Genomic DNA, 21,211 nt, shown 5'->3' with positions numbered 1-21,211 from the left:
TCGGTCTTTTACATTCCAGTACCACTGCCTTGTGCCCCATCATTTCCTCAATGTTTTCATCCTTCATTTGGGGAAGGCAATACGTTAGGAATGCCTTGGTGAATGCATCCGCTGCCGCTCCTTGTTGAGACTGTGAAAAGTGACATTGAGCAACATATGGGCAAGTTTGTAAAGTTTTTGTACATCAAACAGTGTGAGTGAGTGCATCTGCATCACTGAACTAACTGTTCCATGATTTCACATGTTTACAGATCCAAGGAGCCCCCATGCAGAGCCCCGATATAATCACTCCGTACCACTTTACATATGAACAGATTTAACAGAATTACTAGTATTTTTACACGATGGGACAGCAGGAATGAGGAAAATAATGATAATGATAATTAACCCAAGTCACCTCGCAAAATAGAGCTTTGCTATGGGATTCAGGGGATCAAACCACACCCGGGAAAGTGAAAGTAGTTAAAACAGTATAAGAAATATCATATATATGAGATTAATTTTGTTTTTTTTTTGGCAAAGAGCGAGTAAATGACCGTAGAATTGAACATGATGTGGTGCTGACTATAGACAGGACAGGCGAGCTGATCACAGATTCAGTCCCGAGTAATCGAGCACGGCACCATTCACCATATTTACAGTCTACAATAAGAATAAATAATATTCTGAAGATGATTTATGTCTAGTTATATTGTGAGAATGTTGCACTTTTGATGACATTGATTAGAAATTATGAGGTTAAAAATATTAAACTCCAAAATTAAAGATCGTTCATAACGATATCAATAACATACATTTAGAGTTTTCAATTCTTCCGACTTTAAAGGATTGAAAGTGTGTGTCCCTTTAAGTCGTAGACAGTAAAGGTATGTGTCGGGCTCTTCTGCTCCGCCCAAGCAGCGTTTGAAAAGAGTTACAAGTCAAGGGAGGAGACCGACAGTTGATAACTATTAGTTAACTAAACTTTTTTTTATTGATATCTATCCCTCGTTTACTTTAGATAGATTGACGGTTTAAGCTTCAGTAATGTCTGAGGTGGTGAGAAACGCCGCGACAGAAAACAGCGTAGAAATAGTTATTACACTGACCAGCGAAGATCCTCCTTAACGTCAGACAGAAAGAGAGCCAGAGACTGTCTGTGATGAGATCAGACCCAACCACAGGCGGGTTTCTAAAGGTGTGCGATGTTTACACGGTATATGAATGCAAGTGTGATTTCTGTGTGACCTCTTCCATATATAAAGTTACTTTGCATGCAATTTACTCTCATTAAATAGAAAAATGAATCCAGTGTCTGGCTTTGAGACTGCTGTTTTTTTTATTAATTTATTTTTATATAAAATTATCCAATATACTTTTGTTTGGATGTTGGATGTAAGTCTGTAGGCTTACATTGCTAATGCATAATGTTTTTAGAGTTATTTCAGACAGCTGCAGAAGAAGAAGAAGAAGATGATGATGACAGCGGCACCCATTATCTGAATGCTGATGAGAGACCCTGTAGTGTACGAGGAAAGAGGCCAGGATGACATGGAAAACTGCCGGACACCTTCCAGACAGACCATCTTCTCTACTATGAGAGATTGAAAGCATATCAAGATTACATGCTTGGTAACCCTCCAAACACTTCTGACAGACACCCGCAGCAGTAAATGAGTTAATAAGTGTGTTTATAAACCTGAGTTGTTTGACAGGTGACTGTAAAACGTCTGAAGTAGAAGCCTTCACGACTGAGTACCTGGAGAAGACCGTGGAGCCGTGTGATTGGCAAGCCATATGGCACACAGATGTGTTTGATGTGCTGGTGGAAGTGAGTTCATTATAGCATGCTTTTTGAGTATTTACAGTTAAAACATGAAATGGTAATGCTGCACAAGGGACAGTTTAGAAAGCCGAGGGTTGTTGTTGTAGGTTGCTGATGTGGATTGTAAGGAGCTGAAGGCAAAGGTGGAGCTGGAGTGTGAGACCAGAGGCTGTGATCTTACTGAAGAGGCCATGAAGCTCCTGCTGGAGGCTACTCTTCATAAAGTGCCTCTTCTGGAGCTCTCGGTTGTTTATGATGAATCTGACTTTGATCAGACTGCTTTGGCCCTAGAACACCTCAGGTTCGTTAACCCTTTAAAGGTATATATTTTTCCCTTATTTTTGAGCATCCATACTATTCAGTTTATGTTGGTTGTTCAACAAACATGAAATAACAATGAACAATAGTAGGATTTATTGGAAGGATTTATAGTAGGAAGTAAATCTGCTAAATATTTGAAATACATGCACTACCGTTTAAAAGTTTGGGATCAGTAAGAGTTTTTATATATTTGACCGAAGTTTCTTGTGCTCATCAAGGCTGTATTTATTTGATCAAAAAATATAAAAAAAGGAACCTGTTATTTAGTAAAATATTATTGCAATTTAGAATAACAGTTTCTATTTTAATATACTTTAAAATATACTTTATTCTAGTGATGCAAATCTGAATTTTGGCAATGATTGTGCTGCTTAAAGTGGGGGTGAAATGCTATTTCATGCATACTGAGTTTTTTACACTGTTAAAGAGATGGATTCCCATACTAAACATGGACAAAGTTTCAAAAATTAAGTTGTATGTTTGAAGGAGTATTTCTGTTCCAAAAATACTCCTTCTGGTTTGTCACAAGTTTCGGAAAGTTTTTTTAGAGTATGGCTCTGTGTGACGTTAGATGGAGCGGAATGTCCTAATATGGGTCCTGAGGGCGCGTCTCCCGGAAGAGCGCGCGCTCCCGTATAGCACAGCACTGAGAGCACAGGCATTCACTGATCTGAGCGAGAGCGTCGCGAAATGTCACAAAAGAAGTGTGTTTTTGGTTGCCAGGGTAAGACAACCCTGCACAGATTACCAAAAAAAAAAACAGCATTAAGGGACCAGTGGATGTAGTTTATTTTTACAGAGCATCAACGGAGTCGTGCAAGTGTTTGTGTTTGTTCCCTGCATTTCGAAGATGCTTGTTTTACAAACAAGGCCCAGTTTGACGACGGATTTGCGTATCATTTATTTCTTAAGGATGATGCAATCCCAACGAAAAAGGGTCACGATCGTGTGTTGGAACCGCAGGCGGTGAGTAAAACTGCTTCAAATATCTCTGCCTCCTTGTTGGTGAGTCCCCTCCCATGCCGGAGACCCGGGTTCGAGCCCCGCTCGGAGCGAGTCGTTGCTGCTGCTGCTCTCGTTCAGTTTCAGCCTCGGGATCTGATTCTGGATCATAAATAAACGGCTGAATCTGACTGTAAGCCATGGTTTGTTTTGGATGATGGGTTTTCCCTCACGGTAATGTCACAGCTTCCAAACGCACTCAACACAAAAGCCTACTGGCGCTCGTTATTCTTTAGCTCCGCCCACACGTCACGCCTCCAGTCGGTCGTGTTTTTCCGGGAAAAATCGGTACAGACTATCTTTCTCTTATGAATATAATAAAACTAAAGACTTTTTGGAGATATGAAGGATGCAGTACTACTCTATAGGTACTCAAGATTAACAGGATATTGAGTGAAAACGAGCATTTCACCCCCACTTTAATGTTTTTTGGAAACTGATACTTTTTTAAGGATTATTTTATGAGAAAAAAAACAGCATCTATTCAAAATGGAAATATTGTTACAAAATACACTACCTTTCAAAAGTTTGGAGTCGATACATTTTTTTCTTTCTTTTCTGAAAGTAATTAATAATTTTATTCAGCAAAGATGTGTTAAATGGATAAAAAGTGATACTAAACACTTTATTTTAAATAATTGCTGTTCTTTTAAATTTTTTATTCATAAAAGAATCCAGAAAAAAAGTATAAGTTTAAAGTAAAAACAAACAACAAAAACAAAATTCTGTCTCCAACACTGATAATAAATCAGCATATTAGAATGATTTCTGAAGGATAATGTGACACTAAAGACTGGAGTAATGTAATTAAATTATGTAAAGAAAATGCAGCTTTCATCACATTCACAACAATAAATGATATTTTAAAGTATATTAAAACAGAAAACCACTATTAGAAATTATCTCAATATCACAGTTTTGTTCTGTATTTTTGATCAAATAAAAACAGCCTTGATGAGCACAAGAGACTCCATTAAAAACGTAAAAAAAAAATACTGATCCCAAACTTTTGAACAGCAGTGTACATTCACATATACTACAATCAAAAAACAGCTGGACTAAAAATACAGTTAGCCTAAATAGTAATATTGTGAAATATATGTTATTTAAAATAAGTCTGCAGTGCATTTTGCAAATCATTCTAATATGCCTATTTGGTGCTCAGGAAACATTTCTCATTGTCAAAGTTGAAAGCGTTTCGTATTTTTGTGGAAGCTCTGATATTTTTCTTTTCCAGTGTTCTTTGAGTAAATGTCATTCTTTTGAACTTGTTATTTAAAATAGAAATAGTTTATTTTGTTCTAAGTGTATTTTATTGTTACTTTTGATCTTTTAATTAAAATCCTTACTAAATAATAATATACATATTCTATACACATGCATGCAGCCCCACACATTTCAACTACATAAGCTGTAAACCAATTAGTACATTTCTTATTTCTTAATATATTATTGTTAATTTTCATTTTAAATTTCATTCCATAATCCATGAACTAGTGTACATTTCTACATTTTGAAATGTGGCATGAATATCTTGGTTTGAGTATCTAATGATATTAAATTCAGTGTGTCATAATTAGTTTATTAAAAGAGTGATGTGAACGGACAGTTGTGTACCAGTTTGTGATTCTGAAGAGGTTCTTCTATTATTCTGACCTGACCATCTCACTCTCACACTGTCTTTGTCCCCCTCCCCTCCATCATCCCCTCTCACACCTTCCTCTCTTAATCCCCACAGGTTTTTCTATGAGCACATCTGGAGGAAGTGGGATGAGGAAGATGAGGACGATGACTTTGATTACTTTGTTCGGTGCGTGGAGCCTCGTCTTAGGCTGTAAGTGTCCCCTGTGTGTCCTGTCTCTTCCCCTGAAGCATGACCGCATAACACTGAATAAATCTTTAAGCGCTATCCCAGCAACCCTGTGGCCACTGTAAAGAAGCTCCGACCACCGGGTGGCAGTGTGTACTCAGTAATGAACAGTTCATTATATGAAAACACTACAAAATGCTTCCAGTATTGCAAATCATTTACAAAGTCATTATGAAATTTGCTATTTAATCTAAGTGCAGGATATCTCATTTTAAACTCACATGGGCAGAAACAACAGTGGAGATGTCAGACAAATAAAGGAGTCTAATGGTACCATTGTGACATTGATTTCTTTTTTAAGTTTGATTGCAGTTCTTTTTGGTGCCACCACTTATGCAGAAACTACACATTGTCACCTTGAATGAGTGGAGGATTTCCCGTCTGCCCATATTCATCTCCCGCTCTATGTATTTTCCACAGGTACTATGATATCTTGGAGGATCGTGTTCCAGCTGGTCTTGAAGCAGAGTATCACTCGACACTGGCACTCTGCTCTGAGAGGTTTCAGGAGTTTTCCAGCCTGAGAAGTGGCCTGGACATTGACTCGGAGTCTGAGCAGGACAACGTATCCATGGTGGAAGGACTGCGTCTGTATGAGCAGCTGGAAGCACTTAAACGCAAGCTGCGTATTATTGAAAACCCGTTGCTCAGGTGATTATTACTGCTGCGTGTGTTGAGATTGAGAGGTGTAACGTAATGAGTATAAATGTGATTAATATTGCAAACAGACATTCACGCTTTTTGAAGTATTGACTTATTTACGTTTTCCAAACCTCCGGATCAATACGCACTGCTCCATAATTAATCTTCAGTCTTTCCTAGTTACCAGATTTCAGAAGAGATCGAAAACATGTCAATGCCAACAGCTGTGTTTGAGAGACTATGCCTGTTATTCTTTGGGTTGCTCACCCATTCCACCTGTGTGTCCCTTGCAGGTACGTTCTGGGCTACAAGGTGAACTCCGGTCAGCAGTCATACAGGGCAAAGGGGCCACGTCCCGCTGGCGGCCGAGTGCTTCACTTGGTATCTGCCTTGTCCACAGTTCACCAGCTTCAAAGCTTGATAACTGACAAACTGATGCCTCACTATTCAAGTGAAGAGTTTGAAGTGCAGGTGTGTGTGTAACCCTTTTCTCTTTCTCATCTTAAAGTTACATGCTGGTCAGAAGACCTTGTACTCACCTTTTCAGGATAATGGTCTTGTTTCGCCCCGTACTGGCTTTGTAAATGAGGCTTTTGGAAGGGGTTTATGATATCTGGACTGTGAAATGGAGAATTCATACTTTATCTTTATTGCTTTTTGTTTTATATATGTATATGTGTGTGTGTTTATGTGTGTATGAAAAAGAAACAGAAGTTATTACTTTCACAGGGAGATATGTATTATATATATAGACTCATACACACACACACACACACACACACACACACACACACATATATATATATATATCCTATAGCATTTATTCATCTTTATTGATGTCAATTTCTTTACTAATACATTTTTGAGGTCAGAAGTTTTATGTCACCTTGTTAAAATGAACCAAGGTTAATAAATGCTATAACATATGTTGTTCATTCTTCGTTCAAGAGTGTTAAATGTTTTCTGGGAGATTTTATGCTTAACTTAATTCCTGTCAATTTGGAATTGTGATACAGATTTAGAGTAACGCAAAACTTCCATGAATCATGATATGATTGTTCAGACTGAGGTAGCATTGCAAGACCTGTATCAAGACCTGTATCTGATTTAAGACCACATATGGAAGTGACCCAAATAAAAAGTGAAAAGTAAGATAAAAAAAAATAAATTAGTTTTTGCGGTCCACACTGCTATTAAAAATAGAAACAGATCTGAGTCATATAAGCAAAAAAAAGGGTTTAGCCCACTTTAGCCTGCATTCTGAGAAAAGCTTAGTTTCAAGCCATGACAAGACATTTGGGTGGAAAATTTGGTATTTGAATTGGAAAAGGTCACTTCTGCCATTCTGGGAGCTGAATCTGGATGGAGGATGGTCTGATCGTTTAAATAAAGTAGTTTCAGACAGGGAAGGGAGAGTCCAAAGCCTCCCCAAATGCTGATATTAATGTCCTGCTCACTTTCTCCCACAGCCTCTGATCACTGTCTTTTAATTTCCTGGGTTTACCTCCTAAAGGTTAATATCTGCCTCAGAGCACTGGCCGCCTCAGAGCTCTCCAAAAAAAAAAAAAAAAAAAAAATCAAATCATCGATTTCGCTCGTACTAGTATAATTTTATGACCACCAGGACTCTGTGAATAATTTTGCCAGTAAAATCTCATGTGTGCTCGCTTGCTTCTTCATCTTCTGCTCGACTGGTAAGATTAAAGAGCGGTTTGTACAGAAAGTTGTTAGGACGGTCTGATCACTAATGTGTCAGGGTGCTGTAATGTAGGATTTGTGAAGGATTTTAAAGCACTGTGTTCATGCAATAGCTCATGTTTGATCTCTCTTGTTCTGTGAGCCAGTTTATCCCTCAAGAACTTGTTAAAATGGTGCAGATGTGTGTGATCAGATGCCTCTACTCAGCCCCACTGAGACCCCACGAGATGGTTTTTATTTTTCCTTTTTTTCCCCACTCACTACAATTGGTAATTCAGTCTTCGTTGGCTTTCAGGGCAAAGCTGATTTGAGTTGAAGTAATATGGTGTGTGTTTTGATCCCAGTTTCACAGTGACCCAGTGCTTGCAGTCAGTGCGTGCTATGAGGGGGATGTGGTCATCGTGTGCCCTGGCCTTTACAGCATCACCAGCTCTATCAGTATTGTTGACTCCATAGAGGTCGAAGGTAATCACATGATTCACCGTGTGCATGTCTGTCTGAACTGACATTCGTTGACATTGGTGTCATAGGATTCATCACACTTTGTGCCTAAAATGATGTTAAGGCTTAAAGTGTCACCTGTTGCAGCACTGGTCTGTAACACCTTTAGATTTGCAGTAGAGTGTGGAAAGCTGTGGAAAAGGGTGGGAAGAGGGGAGAAAACAACCAATAACAGACCTACAACACAGTGGTTATACAGACAAATGAATATTCAAATATGTTTATAAAAGAAAGAATAAAGTCGTAGTTATTTTAATACTCCTCTTTGAATTTGTGGTCTATATATCATTGTTTGATGTGTATCACAATAATCCATTGTGTCATCGCATTCATGATCCGATGTACCGCTGTATTAGCAGCCTTTCTTTGTGCGTATTATTTTAAGAAGACATGATATGTGTGCGTACATGGTGTTGGTTCATATTTGGAGCCTTGAGAGAATAAATATGTTCACAAAAACGTGAAACACGCTTGCTCTAGTCTGGATATGAACTACTATCCGCATAGCGAGTGTTGTTAAACTCATTACAGCGTTCGGCGCAAAAACTGCTCTCTCATGCACACTCCATTGGTTGTCTAGTCTGTTGCAGCACTAAGAAAAGATGTGAGAAACACATTTTACCCTCACGGGAGTTTCAGAACTAGACAACAAAGGCAGAGGCTGTCTACTTTACCTGGAAAGAGCAATAAATACAATTCACATTCATTTTACTATTAATACTAATTGTAGTCATTTGCAGTCACATGCTGTCATTCGCCGGAGTCATGTGCAAATAGTCACTAGAAGTGGCTATAAAAACAAAATAATAACAAATTCAAAGAAATGTTTTTATTTTGTGTCTGTGCATCTAATTTTGCAGTGTCCATTTGACCCCTAACACAATCAGAGTAGCCTTTTTATTAACACAGCAGGAGGGTTACAATCTAAATTCTGTTGACTAATTTTTTTGTTGTACCAAATATGTATGACTTTCTTTTTTCTCTGCAAAATGAAAATAAGTCTCCAAAATAATAATAATAAAAAAGTGTCATTCAAGTGTCAAGTTATTCGTATGACTCGCCTCAAATATTACAAATCGATATGATTTGCCTTGTGTGAGGAGAACATTGACAATGGAAAAAAAAAAAGAATTATGAATGACCTATCCCTTTAAAAGTTAGTGACATTCATTGTTGGGGGTAAGTCTTAAGTTATGTAATCAGATTATTATTTTCAAGTAACTAGTAGTAATGCATTGCTTTCAAGTTTACAGTGAAATATGAGTTATTTTTCAAATAATTAACGCAGGTTACTGTGTTTACTCATTTATTCACTGACCCCCTCTCCTGTCCTGTTCAAGAAATTGGGAGTGAGGTGCAGAGGCAGACACTTCCTTAATTTCTCTTTTGGTGTGAAAGGGCCTTTACAGTTGTCAAAAATAACTTTTAGGGTTTTTGTTATAAAAAAAAAAAACTACTAAACAAGCTCAGTCTAGATAAGAAAATGTAACGCAAAAGTAATATCATGTATTACTTTCCATAAAAAGTATCTAAGTAAAACAATTGGTTATTTTTTTTTTGGAGTAATGCAATACTTTTAAAAGTAGCTTTCTACAAAACTACTGACAGTAGTGGTGTCTAAATGGTTTGCCTAGTTTTAGCAGAAGTAATGTAGAGACATTGACCTTTATCATCCGATTGATTTGGAAAGTACTTTCTTTCTTCTTTTTTTTCTTCATCCACCTCCATCTAAAACTCAAAGGAAATCACCTGTATTTTGTTCTATTCTTTTCCCTTTAATAAAGCTTGGTGATACAGCATGCTTCATAACACTAAGTCAATAGTCTGGCACCGGGCCTTGTTTGTCAAAATGGTTCCCTGGACGTGTATAAAATGAACACCGCAGTCGGTGTGTGATATTAGAAAGCCTGCTGAGGTAATTGAGCTCGATGGCGCAATAACCACCTTTCAATGATGTGTGTGTGGGGGGGGATTAATGCATGAGAAATGTGGAGGCAGACGAGCAGAGAGAGGAAGGGGTCAGGGTCGAGTCTCTTTATGCAAATGGACGACCTGGAAAGTCAGATAGTGATGAAGTCAGATGAGGAAGAGGAAAGAAGGCCTGGAGGACGCTGTTTAAATATAGAGGTTTTGTGTGCTTGGCAGTCCCTCTTGCAGCGTCAGGGAAGCCCTGAAAGAGGAGATAACGCACAGGCGGCTGCTGGCTCTACTACAGGAGAAGAGCAACTCAATTAGACCACTGCCAGATTACCATAAAAGAACCCGGCTCCCCGCGCACTAAAGGTCTTTGATATTTAGCGAAAACGTCACGCATGCCTCTGTCTCAGGCTACGGCTTTGTCACCAAGATTAGCTCTAAATAGTTTTGCATGTTTAAAGAAGTGATTGAGTCATTGGGACATGCAGTGATGTTGCGTTTTGGAGTGCAGGAGGCACGGTCTGTGAGTTGCTGTTTTCCCACTACAGAGTGTCCCACCGCTGTCAATTATGGAGAGATCCTTCAGCAAATCCACTGTTGTTACCTGCAGATGTAGAAGTGAGGATGGTGCTGTGACCTTATTGGTCTATATTCAGCCTTTGGCATTTGAAAGAAGAGTGTGAGAGCTGACCAGAGTGCTCAAGTTCATCTGGGCATTGTTAGAAAAGTCTGGGAGAAACCTGCTTCAGGACCATCTGTCAAATAGCAGCGTGTAATGAAGCCGGGCTGTCAAACTCTGAGGCTTTGAACCGCTGCTCTCGCTGACCTGCCACCACTATCTCAAACCGAGATGGTGCTGAGCTGACCTTTCAGTCATCAGTCTGCCGGCTGCTATAAACTCAACACGCTTGTTGATGGTCATTTAGCCACATTGTTACTTGGAAACCACGCGTCTAGACCGAGAGACGGTCTAATTTCCATAGAGAATTAGGTCTTTTATGGAGAGGCTTTTTCTATAATGAGATGATCTTTGCTGGATGGTAGGCCTAGTGGTAAATGACAGTGATCCATCAGGGTTAAGGGCCTGTCAATTTCCCCTCAGCATTTTTTTCTGTCATGCAGGTTCAGAAAATGTTTTATTCAAAGAGTGTAATTTTAACGGGTTCTTGTTACTGGCTAAAGTATGCTATTGACGGCCTGTTTTATAACAAGGTTATTGTAGAGTTTTTGTGTTATTTAGAAGAGGTATAAACAACCTTAAACATCCAATGCAGTGATTATTTATGCTTATTTTATTTTGTCAAATACATTTTTTGTCTTTTTTTAAGTTGCTTTTGATAAAAAGTGTAAGGGTTGGACATAAAAGTGTTTTTCCTAGAGCCGTTTCTCTCCTGTCTTCCCTCAGGATACGGTCTGGCGGACGAGGTGGTGATCGAGAAGCGTAACAAGGGTGACACATTTGTGGAGTCAACAGGAGCAAACGTCAAACTCTCGAATCTAAAGTTCGTACAGCGCGACGCCGTTGAAGGGATCTTGTGTGAGTTTCAAAGAAAAGAGTCCTGCCTCTTTCCCCCTTTTCCAGCTGTTTGTCGAAGAGTCTTGAGGGACTGCTGCTGTTGAATGGACAGCAGTATATTCAGCAGAGACCTGACATGCACTTTTTGCTCAGACATTCATTTGGCCTCTACAGTAACAGGAGAGTCATCTGATGTTTTTCTTGTCACTTCATTGGTGATCCCTTCTGGCATGCCTAGCCCAGGGAGCTTTTAAATCTGTATCCCTGTGTGCGGCTACACTAAAGGTTTGCTTCCTGTGGCATTTCTGATCTGGTCAGAATAACAGGCTTGTTTATAACCCATTGGATGTACTGCGTACACTGTACTGCTGCAAAACGATATGTTCCCTATTGTATTATGACCAGACAATGTAAATAAGAGAGAGAGAGAAAAAAATGTAAATCACTATTTTTTACCAGTCATTGTAACTAAATAATTTCCTTATTTGAAAGAGATGTTATATTTTTATTCAGCAAGGATGCATTACATTGTTCATAAGGGGTGAGTTTTACAATGTTACTAAATGATATATGATTTGACTAAATGGGCATATAGGATGATTTCACAATATTTTGCTATGTTTTTTGATCAAATAAATGCAGCATTGGTGAGCATAAGAAACTTTTTTCAAAAACAAAAAAAGGTACTGAGATCAAACTTTTTAACAATAGGCTGTATTGACCTTTATAAGCAATTGTTAATAAAAGAACAGCAATAGATTTATAAAACATTTTTAAACACAATAAAATCAATGCCAGAAAGGTTTTATTTATTTATTTATTTTAATAACTTTTAAAGGTATACAGTTATATGAAAATATAATTGCATAATCAAAATGTTCAGTTGTTCATAACTTTGAAGTGGTTCACAAACACTGTATGAGTAAAACATTAAATATAAGATGCGAAGAAAAAAACGTTTTCATACTCCGATACCAGGATGACACATCTTATTGTTAGTCTTTTTGAAACTCCGTAGTCAAAGAAAAATCATTGTGATATGACCAATGTTATTTAATTTTATATTGCTTATATTCAATATAACCTAGCACTATTCTGTATCTTTATATGTGACCGGAAACTTCTCCTCCTTGCATGTCCTGTCGCCGCCCTCCAATGTCTTTTCGATTTGTCGCCCTTTATCTTTCGTCAGGTGTTCGCCAGGGGAAGCTGGAAATGGAAAATTGTGTGATGCAGTGTGAGACCACAGGTGTGATTGTGCGATCGGCGGCCCAGCTCTGCATGAACATGTGTGACCTGTACGGCTCCAAGGCAAGCTGCACTAGCACAGGACCTCTCACATAAATTATAAAATGACTTCTTCGGTTATGGAATGAATATTCCCAGTTGAATGCATTGCTTTACTATCTATTCTTTATAGTAGTTTTTACAGCATGAAATAGAAATGTGAAAGGTCTTGCCAGCAGCATTTTTAGACTGATTTACCACCAGCCGTTTTACTAAAGAGCCTCTTCTTCATTGACCAATACCATTATCGTTCTGATGGTCGCTGTGTGCTCTGTGCTTCAGGGTGCCGGTGTGGAGATCAACCCTGGGAGTGTATGCAGTCTGGTGGGCAACGGCATCCATCACTGCAAGGAGGGGATCCTGATTAAGGTGAGGAAGATGGATGAGCTCCGGCTCTTCTAAACGCCTATAGATTAGCCCGTCTGGCTCCTGGTCACTGCTAATCGTTGTCCAGGCAACAGCAAGTATCTTACCTGACCCAACGGAGCTGCACTTTAGAGCTGTCTTAGTATCGTATTAATGATCTAGTGGATTAATGCATTTAGAAGATCTCCAGGGAAGTTGGCCCCTTTAGTGTGTTAGTGCAGTGGGACTTTACCGGCCACCGTGGGGCGTCTTTGATGGTAATAGCTTTAAGCCGTGTCACCAGAGGTCAGTACGCTCACACAGTTCAGAGAAAATCTTAGAAAAGCCAGTGAGCTTGTAGACATGAATCTTTGTGGAAAATCTCGCCAGTTGGCTTCATTTGAGAAAGTGTGTCTTGAGAAAGCCTTTGCATAGACTTCATCTCAAGTCAGTGGTAGTGTTTCACCTGAGAGCAAATTAGATTCACACACAGGTAGCAGCAACCCAAAAGGATTTTTTCGGTAATTAACTCCAGCAGAATAATTGGACATTATCCTAAAGCTTTGTGCGTTTGTGTACATGCTGCGCCTTCCCGACCTCAGTGTTTTATTCTTCCTCACTTTGCCTAGGCCAGAAAGAGATGTGAGAGTGTGCATGCACATGTTCATTTGTGTAGGCATGCTGCGTGTTTACCACCCCCTGCTTCCCCTTTGGCAGGATTTTACAGACGAGTTGGACGCCATGCCTAAAATCACTATGGTGAATAACATGATCCACAACAATCAGGGCTACGGGGTTATCTCGGTCAAGCCAGGTGAAGCTACCGTGGAGGATCTGCCCGCAGAGCCCAGTGCCGCAGGTGCCTTTTTCTTCTTCTGTCTGCTTCTGGCAGGGCATATTCTCAAATTATCACCAGCTAGTTCATTAAGGGAAATGAACTTTTGAAGTACCCAGAAACACCTGAAGAAGTAGAAACGCTAACGGTTTTGTGAAGACAGATTGCTGCAAGCATTATAGGGATCGTTCACTCAAAATGAAAATTTTCCCCTTTTTTGTTCTAAAATAGTATGTTAATTTTTCTCAATGGAAAATAATGTTCACACAGCTCTTTTTTATATAACAGCTGTTAATAGTGACCAGCTTGTCAAGCTCCAGAATGACGCAACTCCGAGAGAGCCATGGTAAACTGATAATATTTCAGTTATTAGCTGATATTTGAGATTTTCTTTTAAGTTTTGATATAATGTGTAAATTTTAATGTAATGTTTAATCTTCAAAAATACTAACAATACATGTCAAATCTTCAGCAAATATTACTAATAATTGTAAAATCCAAATAATAATCAATAAATGTTTTGTATTGTACATCATGTATTCCCAAACCCAGTTTTTTTTTTTTTTTACTCCCTGATATTTATACATTTACACATTTGTATGCTCATGGTTCATACTGTAGGTGCCATATGACATGCAGGCAAACAAATAAAGTGTTATATTGTTTTATGCTTTTTACAATTTAATTAATAGCTCCTCATCAAATCACAAAGCCCCTCCAGTTCCCTTACTAACCTCGGTAACCTCGAATTTATCGGTTATCGGCCATAACACAATTATCAGTATGAGTCAGAATTTGTGAAATAATGCATTAAAATGATTTACTTAATCGTACTCTGTCAGCTGTTGCTGCCCGAGAATCTCTACGCCTGGATCATTGGTCAGTGAGTTGAACCAGAGAACCAGTCCAATTTGTAAGTCAGATTAACCGAATGACATTGGCTTCAGAGATGACTCGTATGAGTCGTTGTTTGGACTACGGATTTGATGCAGATTTTTCTTTGTCTGTTTGTTTTTCACAAAAAGTGGTTACTATGAGCTGTTGTTGTATGTATAATGTGAATTATTATTATTAGTATTACTATTATTAATATATAATTTAATTCCACATGAAAACAAAACAGGATTTAGTATTTAAAACAACGTGAGGTGACATGATGGGAGAGCTATTCCTTTAATTTGTTATTTCGTTCATATGCTGAATTTTCTTGCAGTTTACTAGGGAAATATGAAACGTGCTTGAGCTTGCAAATAATTCAGTACATAAATAATACATCCATGTGTCCAGGGCCTCCATGTAAGAACAGTGTTTTGTTTTGTTTTTTTTGTCTGCTGCATGTCCTTGGTTTCTTGTATGGGGAATAGTGTAACCTTGATGTTTTCGGCTTTCACACATCTCATCTTCTTTGCCATAAATTAAATAGGGCACGACCAGTCTCCCCATTACTGTAAATGGTTCTGTGCATGCCTGCATACGCCACACGTCTATATCGCTTGTGAAGGAACCCGCAGGACTATGAGAAAAGTGCTCTACTTTCTCCTTTGGTAATATCTGTGAAAATATATTCGCTTGCATAAAATTTTTGTTAAAAATGCCCCCCTGGGGCTGTTGGAAGGCCTGTCTGTAATGACTGCCTTCCCCACGGTACTTTTCTTCAGCAGGATCTGCTTTTTTCCCCTCTCTCTCTCTCAGCCAGCTCCATTTTGAGAAAAGGAAAGAACGGAAATATGCTTGACATTCAGTGAAGGGCAGCTGTGAATGCAGTATGCTTAATTTCTGAATTATGCTCAGCAAAAGGCATCTTGGCTTCAAAATAAAAGTAGACCCTACTTCTCCCTCTGGTTCCTTTATGCTTCCGCCTCTCACCGTCTGCCTTTGTCTGTTAGATGCATTGGCATAGTTACATTCTGTTCTCAGGTGAAGCCTCTCTCACATTAAAAGAAAGCGTAATTTAAATTATTTCAGTCTACATATGTGCATGTTTTCATTTGGGTGTTGGTTAGGGGAATTCAGAATCAATTTTCTTTCAAATAAATGATGTTATGCATTTTTATTATGCAGGTGAGATATGCATGGGTTGCCTTAGCCATTTTTGTATGTGCAGATTTAGAGCAATTTAGATTGCAAATTTCATTGTATTCAGATGAATCCATTTGAATTAAATAGAATACATATTGCAAAAAAAATGTAGGTTATTGGATAGTTCTTCCTTGAAGGTCTCATAGCAAAGAGAAAAAAAAGTTGATACTACCCTGAGTATAACTGTTGACTTTTCTAAAGATGTTTTCTCATATATAGGAAATTAAAGTGTCTCAGTCTAGTATTAGTGTAATTGTTCTTTATGTCATAAATGACTTTGTTTGCCAGGAAAAGCAGGGTTTAGTTTGAGTGCAGAGGCCCTCCATTTAGGGTAGAGTCGTAGATGTTTCAAACACATACTTTTATTGTATCCTATCATTTTCTGGCTGACTATAACTATTCATGTTGCTCCCTGCTGGAATGGTGAATGAGAGCACTTTGTGTTGACACAACAGTCGGTGCTTCCTGCTTTCTGGTGAGGAATCAATGGAATAATTCACTCAAAAAAATGAAAATTGTGTCATTTACTCTCCCTCATGTTATTCCAAACCTGTACGAACGTTTCTGAACTGTTCAAGCATCACAACTGAGATTAATCTCTGTTTGTTCCAATTATGTTTGCACAGAGACTTCTCTAGTTATGATTTACTGTTTCCTTTTAAGGTTTGGGGTTTTAGATTAAAACTGCTAACACAAATTTTTTTTTTAAAACCAAATCTATTCTGAAGCCTATTGTGTGCCTCTTCTGTTTTGCCAGATGAGAAAGAGAAAGAATCTGAGGACACAAGAGTACAATCAGAGGCAGATATAGATGATGAGGATGATGATGATGAGGATGTGCCTGCCATTGTCATGGAGGAAGAGTGCCCAGCCATCAAACATGACCATTCTGTCCCCCCAGACTTCACTGAGGGAAATGATGCCATCAAGCAAGAGTTGGTTGCCACATCAGCCAAGAAACATGGGCTTCAGTTGAGCCGGATCAAAGCACTAGGGTCCATGCAGGCTGATGAGAATCTACTCTCACAGAAAATGTTCATTTCCATTCATGGAAATCAATTCGAGCACAATGGAGAGGGAAGCTTTGGTACCTTCCTGTACTGAAGGTTTCTCTACGGCAAGCATGCACAGACACACTTTACCGTTTAATTATTTATTGTGTATTTCTTCAATTTTACTTCAAGTTTACTTTGTGAGCTTTCGTTAATTACCGTGCGAGTGAAGTGTCAAAATGAATGAAATGTGCTAAAATGTGTAGGCTTTTAAACATTCTCTTTTTGCCCTGTGTCCTTTTGAATTAGGTTTTTGTTTATCAGGAAGTTTTCGAACACTGAAACACTTATAATATATATAATAACAGAATATATTATATCATATATTGTATAGCATGTAGTAACACAAAAGAACAGCACCTTGGAATTTTTTGGTTCATGTCACGTTTAAGAAAAGAGAGAGAGTTTATACAGTTCACATTTTGTTCACATTCTACTTAAATGACTACTATAGTCACTAATAAGCACTAAAAAGCATTTAGTCACTAAAAAAAGCATTTCCCTTAACTGTCCCTTAATTGTCTCTTCATATTTTGTAGAAATAAAGATGTTTTGTTGTTTTAAATGGCAAAAATCTGCTTTATGTTACATGGAAGAGTAAGAGTGTTACTGGTTTTGCTGGTCTATAGGGGTTCCTTTTGTGACAACTTGATTCTCGATGATTAAATTCACTTCGATTAATGCTAAGAAAGTTAAAGGTAAATCACTTTATAATGGAGACCATTTAATTAATATCATAATCCAGCATGCTCTGTCAAAAAATATGGTTTTGGTCTGCTTAAGGAGATGCCGCTTGACATGCATTAGTCAAACTTGTTCTCAAAAACCAGCTGAGGCTTTCATTTTAAGTGGGTAAAAAAGAAAAAGAAAAAAGAACTTCAAAAAGGCATAATGAGATCTATAAAGTGCATTAATGTGAAATATAACAATACAAATTCATTGGAGGAAATGAGATAAAGAACAATTAAAGAATGTTAATGGTTTGTCTTTCGGAGTTATCCATCCTTGTACCCTCCTCCAGCACCACGTCAAATTCAGTTTTACACCAAATTAATTTATGAAACTTAATTAAGTGTCCCTTTTTAGACTTTGTACTTGCATATTAACTGTCTCCTTAAACTGCTGGCAGAAGTGTGTGTTTAGGAAAGGCCCATTGTCTTATGGAAAGAAATCTTTTTCCATAAGTTTTTCGCTGTTTTATAAGATGTCTGTTTTTGTTGTATAGGTCAAAGTCTTTGAATGGAATCGATGGTAAAAATAAAGAAATAAATAGAATACACCTTTCTTTTTGAAGGGGGGATAAAGGACCTAGGGGTTATTGATTTATTTTTTTCTTCCACTGATTCTTCAGGCATATTTTAGATGCAACAGAAGTGGAGGGGAAAGAAGTGACAGGCTTCTTTTGTGCCAATTGTTTTATCTTCAAACGAGGTGTCACAGTCTGGACAGACTAAAGCAAGAGCTTGCAGCCATGGAGGACTCTAAAAAGTGTCCCATTTTGAAGCGGTGTCCTTCAGACCAGCGAGCGGTCCAGGGAACAATGGCGGCATCTATTGTTAAAGGTAAGGGCGACTGTCAAAGCCACTGAAGGTGCAGTTAGTTTCAGTGTGTCCCCTATGACTAAACATCACCACCCTCTCCTTGTTTGTCTCCCTTGTCTTCTGCCTCAAAACTAAGGTGACCTACAGTATTTACCAGTTGCTCATTAATTTGTGACAATAAGTGTTTCACCTTCCAGAGTTTGTAATGCTGCGTATGAATGCTAGAGAAGCAAGTTGCTCGTGTACGCGGCGAATACGTTTTTGTTAATTAGCAGAACTGTCTCTTAATTAAATGTCAGGGAGCATCGTCCTTCTCTTGAGGTTGGACGTTTCTAGGATACTGTTATTTAAAAACCCCTCTGTGTTTTATAACATTTTGACAGAAATAAAGGTTTGTTGGTCTCGTCCTGTCTACCTCTGTGCTGAACTGTATTAAAACTGGACAAATGAATTGACCCGGGGCGAGAGAGATCTAAGGAAACGTGGATGCAAGAGGGAAAGCTCTGATAATGTCAAGAATGAAATGGTTTTGTTAGATGGTTTTTCTCCCTTTGTGTACTTGCTTGACCTTTACCAATGATTGTAAATTGTAATTTGTCAGCTAAGATAATATTCTCACTCTTTTAAGTAGTAGTAGTATTTGAAGCAGGCAAATTGTAAGTAGTTGAAATTATTTTATACAAAGATTAGTTACGGTCCTTAAATTTGAAATGCGGAACATTCCGGTGTTTGTATCACTCCTCTTGTCTTTGAGCATGTTCCAGACAGTCGGTCTGTATTAATGGTTTCTGACTCTCTGCAGATTACATCGTTCAGAATCTTAATACCACTACTGCGAGTTACTCCTGCTGCGACTGCATTTGGAATTATTTCTTCTGCTGGAGCAAAAAGAGGTAAATTAACTCACAAGACTGCAGATTGTGAGTAACTCTGTATATAGCTTTGATAACCTTCAACCTTTTGTAGACAGACAAATAATATTCAAACAACAGCACTCTGTGACTGTGTGATTCTCTTGCAAGAGTGATAAAAATCTGTTTCATACTTGTATAGCAGAAAAATAACTAGCTGCACTCAAAATCCCAAACTATCATTGATAGTTACATTGATATGTCTTGTTAACTAGCGATATTTTTATTGCTCAATAATTTATTGTCAGCTAAGTGGCACCAACTTCTAGAACTGTATACCATTATATTTAACATTAGATAGTTTACAAGTTTACCACTGACGAATGAACAATGAAAATAAGCAGATTTTGGAGATGCCTTTTTTGCCAGAACTAGCTGAAAACGAGATGTTTTTGTTGATAGCGCCACCTTGTGGTTGTGATTGACTGGAATCCACTGAGGTTGGAAGTGGGACGTTTCAAACCCTCGCCTCCCATATTCACACCCCTGACTTCTTCTCGGATGAATTATTAGGAATGTTGGTTGTAGTAGTACTAGTTGTACAATTTCAATGGAATTTGTAGCCTATATGAATTCAGACATAATACTCTTTTCACATAGTAATTTCGTCAACTTTATAGTAATGTCCATATTCGGATGCAGAATGGGGCGTGAATGTTGCTACATCTAAACAGCTGAGGCTGTCTACATTGGTCAAAGCAAAAGCTCTAAATCTATTTGTCCTTTCTTTGGAAGTAGCACAAGCACACGGAGTTAAGAGTTAAATCAAAAATCGAACAGGGCCTCATGTAATGCGGTTGAGCTTGCGATCAGCTTTTAGCTCTGAGAAAACCTGTCACAGATGGTAGGCCTATTATCTCCAGGCCAAAGTGGATGAGTGGTTTGAGTCCTCAATGGACTCCTTCATTTAAATCTCCATATTGGCTCAAGCGTCCAGTCAGCAGACTGTTATTGCCAAATCTGTAAAGGAGCCACTCAAGATAAGTGACTTCACTCCATGAGTTTGAGTCTGAGTACAAGACAAAGCAATAACATCATTGAACGGTTTAAAAAATAAACCTCCCACTGCCACCTTAATCCAGCAGGCACAAATCTGAATATAATTCATTTCCAGCTAGAAATGTGAACAGCAAGAGATAATACTAAATTGATTCTTTCAGGAGAGGCTCAAGTTGCTCTTCTTTCATGCCCTCCATCACAGCTAGCTCTCTATTATTAGATCGGGGGGTCAGGTGTAAGGTGTCCAGGCTGGATGTGTTGCACACGCTCGGATCAATGAAGTCTGCGCTCACTTGGAGGATCACTTTGCCAGAGTTTCCGAGCTTTAATGACTGCAATATCTCACACCATCTGTCACTCTGCGCGGGACGAGGCGGGAGGTCCGATTCTGTTGTTCAAGATTAAAGGCTGTAATTGTCAGCTCATATTCTGTGTTTCTTGCCAGTATGTTTTGGATGCTATCGACATGCACACCCCCTCAACACCACCTCCCTGACACTTTTCTCTGTCAGCCCCCTCTCCATCATCTCCGAGGAGGGACAACAGCCGGGGATGGCGGTAAAATGTGTATACTTCCATTTGTTCTCACGCTGTGAGTTCAATGAGTTTTGAACTCAATGAATCTACAGTACCCATCCTGTCACAAATTACTTTTTTTTTCATAGGCTGTCTTGAGTGCTATAAAGCTATTCGTTTTTTTTTTTTTTTCAAGCTGACTCGTTTTAAAGGGTTTTTGAAGGAGATGACTTTGTCAATCTGTCAAATTCCGGGTCCTAATATTTTGTAATGAAGGGTTCTTGTATAACTTATCTTTCAATGATTTTCTGTCAAGTCAAGTGTCAGCTTATAGTCAAGTGTCAGGTGAAAATTTGACAAGAATATTGAAGAGCT

General features: G+C 38.5%; 1 protein-coding gene across 1 annotated transcript; it reads left to right on the top strand.

Moving 5' to 3' along the window:
• Positions 1 to 767: 767 nt before the first annotated feature.
• Positions 768 to 18,107, top strand: LOC113106208 (SHC SH2 domain-binding protein 1-like). The gene is made up of 13 exons (XM_026267887.1): positions 768 to 1,177; positions 1,417 to 1,611; positions 1,695 to 1,810; positions 1,912 to 2,105; positions 4,866 to 4,961; positions 5,418 to 5,648; positions 5,933 to 6,110; positions 7,682 to 7,802; positions 11,161 to 11,292; positions 12,464 to 12,582; positions 12,841 to 12,927; positions 13,621 to 13,762; positions 16,575 to 18,107. Exons 2-13 carry the CDS (start codon positions 1,605 to 1,607, stop codon positions 16,919 to 16,921), a joined length of 1,770 nt encoding a protein of 589 aa, XP_026123672.1. The 5' UTR covers positions 768 to 1,177; positions 1,417 to 1,604; the 3' UTR covers positions 16,922 to 18,107.
• The last annotated feature ends 3,104 nt before the right edge of the window (positions 18,108 to 21,211 follow it).

This window comes from Carassius auratus, chromosome 7, assembly GCF_003368295.1.
Source record: "Carassius auratus strain Wakin chromosome 7, ASM336829v1, whole genome shotgun sequence".
NCBI classification, from domain to species: Eukaryota; Metazoa; Chordata; class Actinopteri; order Cypriniformes; family Cyprinidae; genus Carassius; species Carassius auratus.
The sequence above is the reverse complement of the archived record's forward strand: the minus strand, read 5'-3'. Positions and strand labels throughout refer to the sequence as shown.

Excerpts from the sequence above, each read along its gene's own strand:
- LOC113106208 (XM_026267887.1), top strand. Across the intron at positions 5,649-5,932 it reads ATTGAAAACCCGTTGCTCAG|GTACGTTCTGGGCTACAAGG; the intron begins GTGATTATTACT and ends TGTCCCTTGCAG. Across the intron at positions 7,803-11,160 it reads TGACTCCATAGAGGTCGAAG|GATACGGTCTGGCGGACGAG; the intron begins GTAATCACATGA and ends GTCTTCCCTCAG.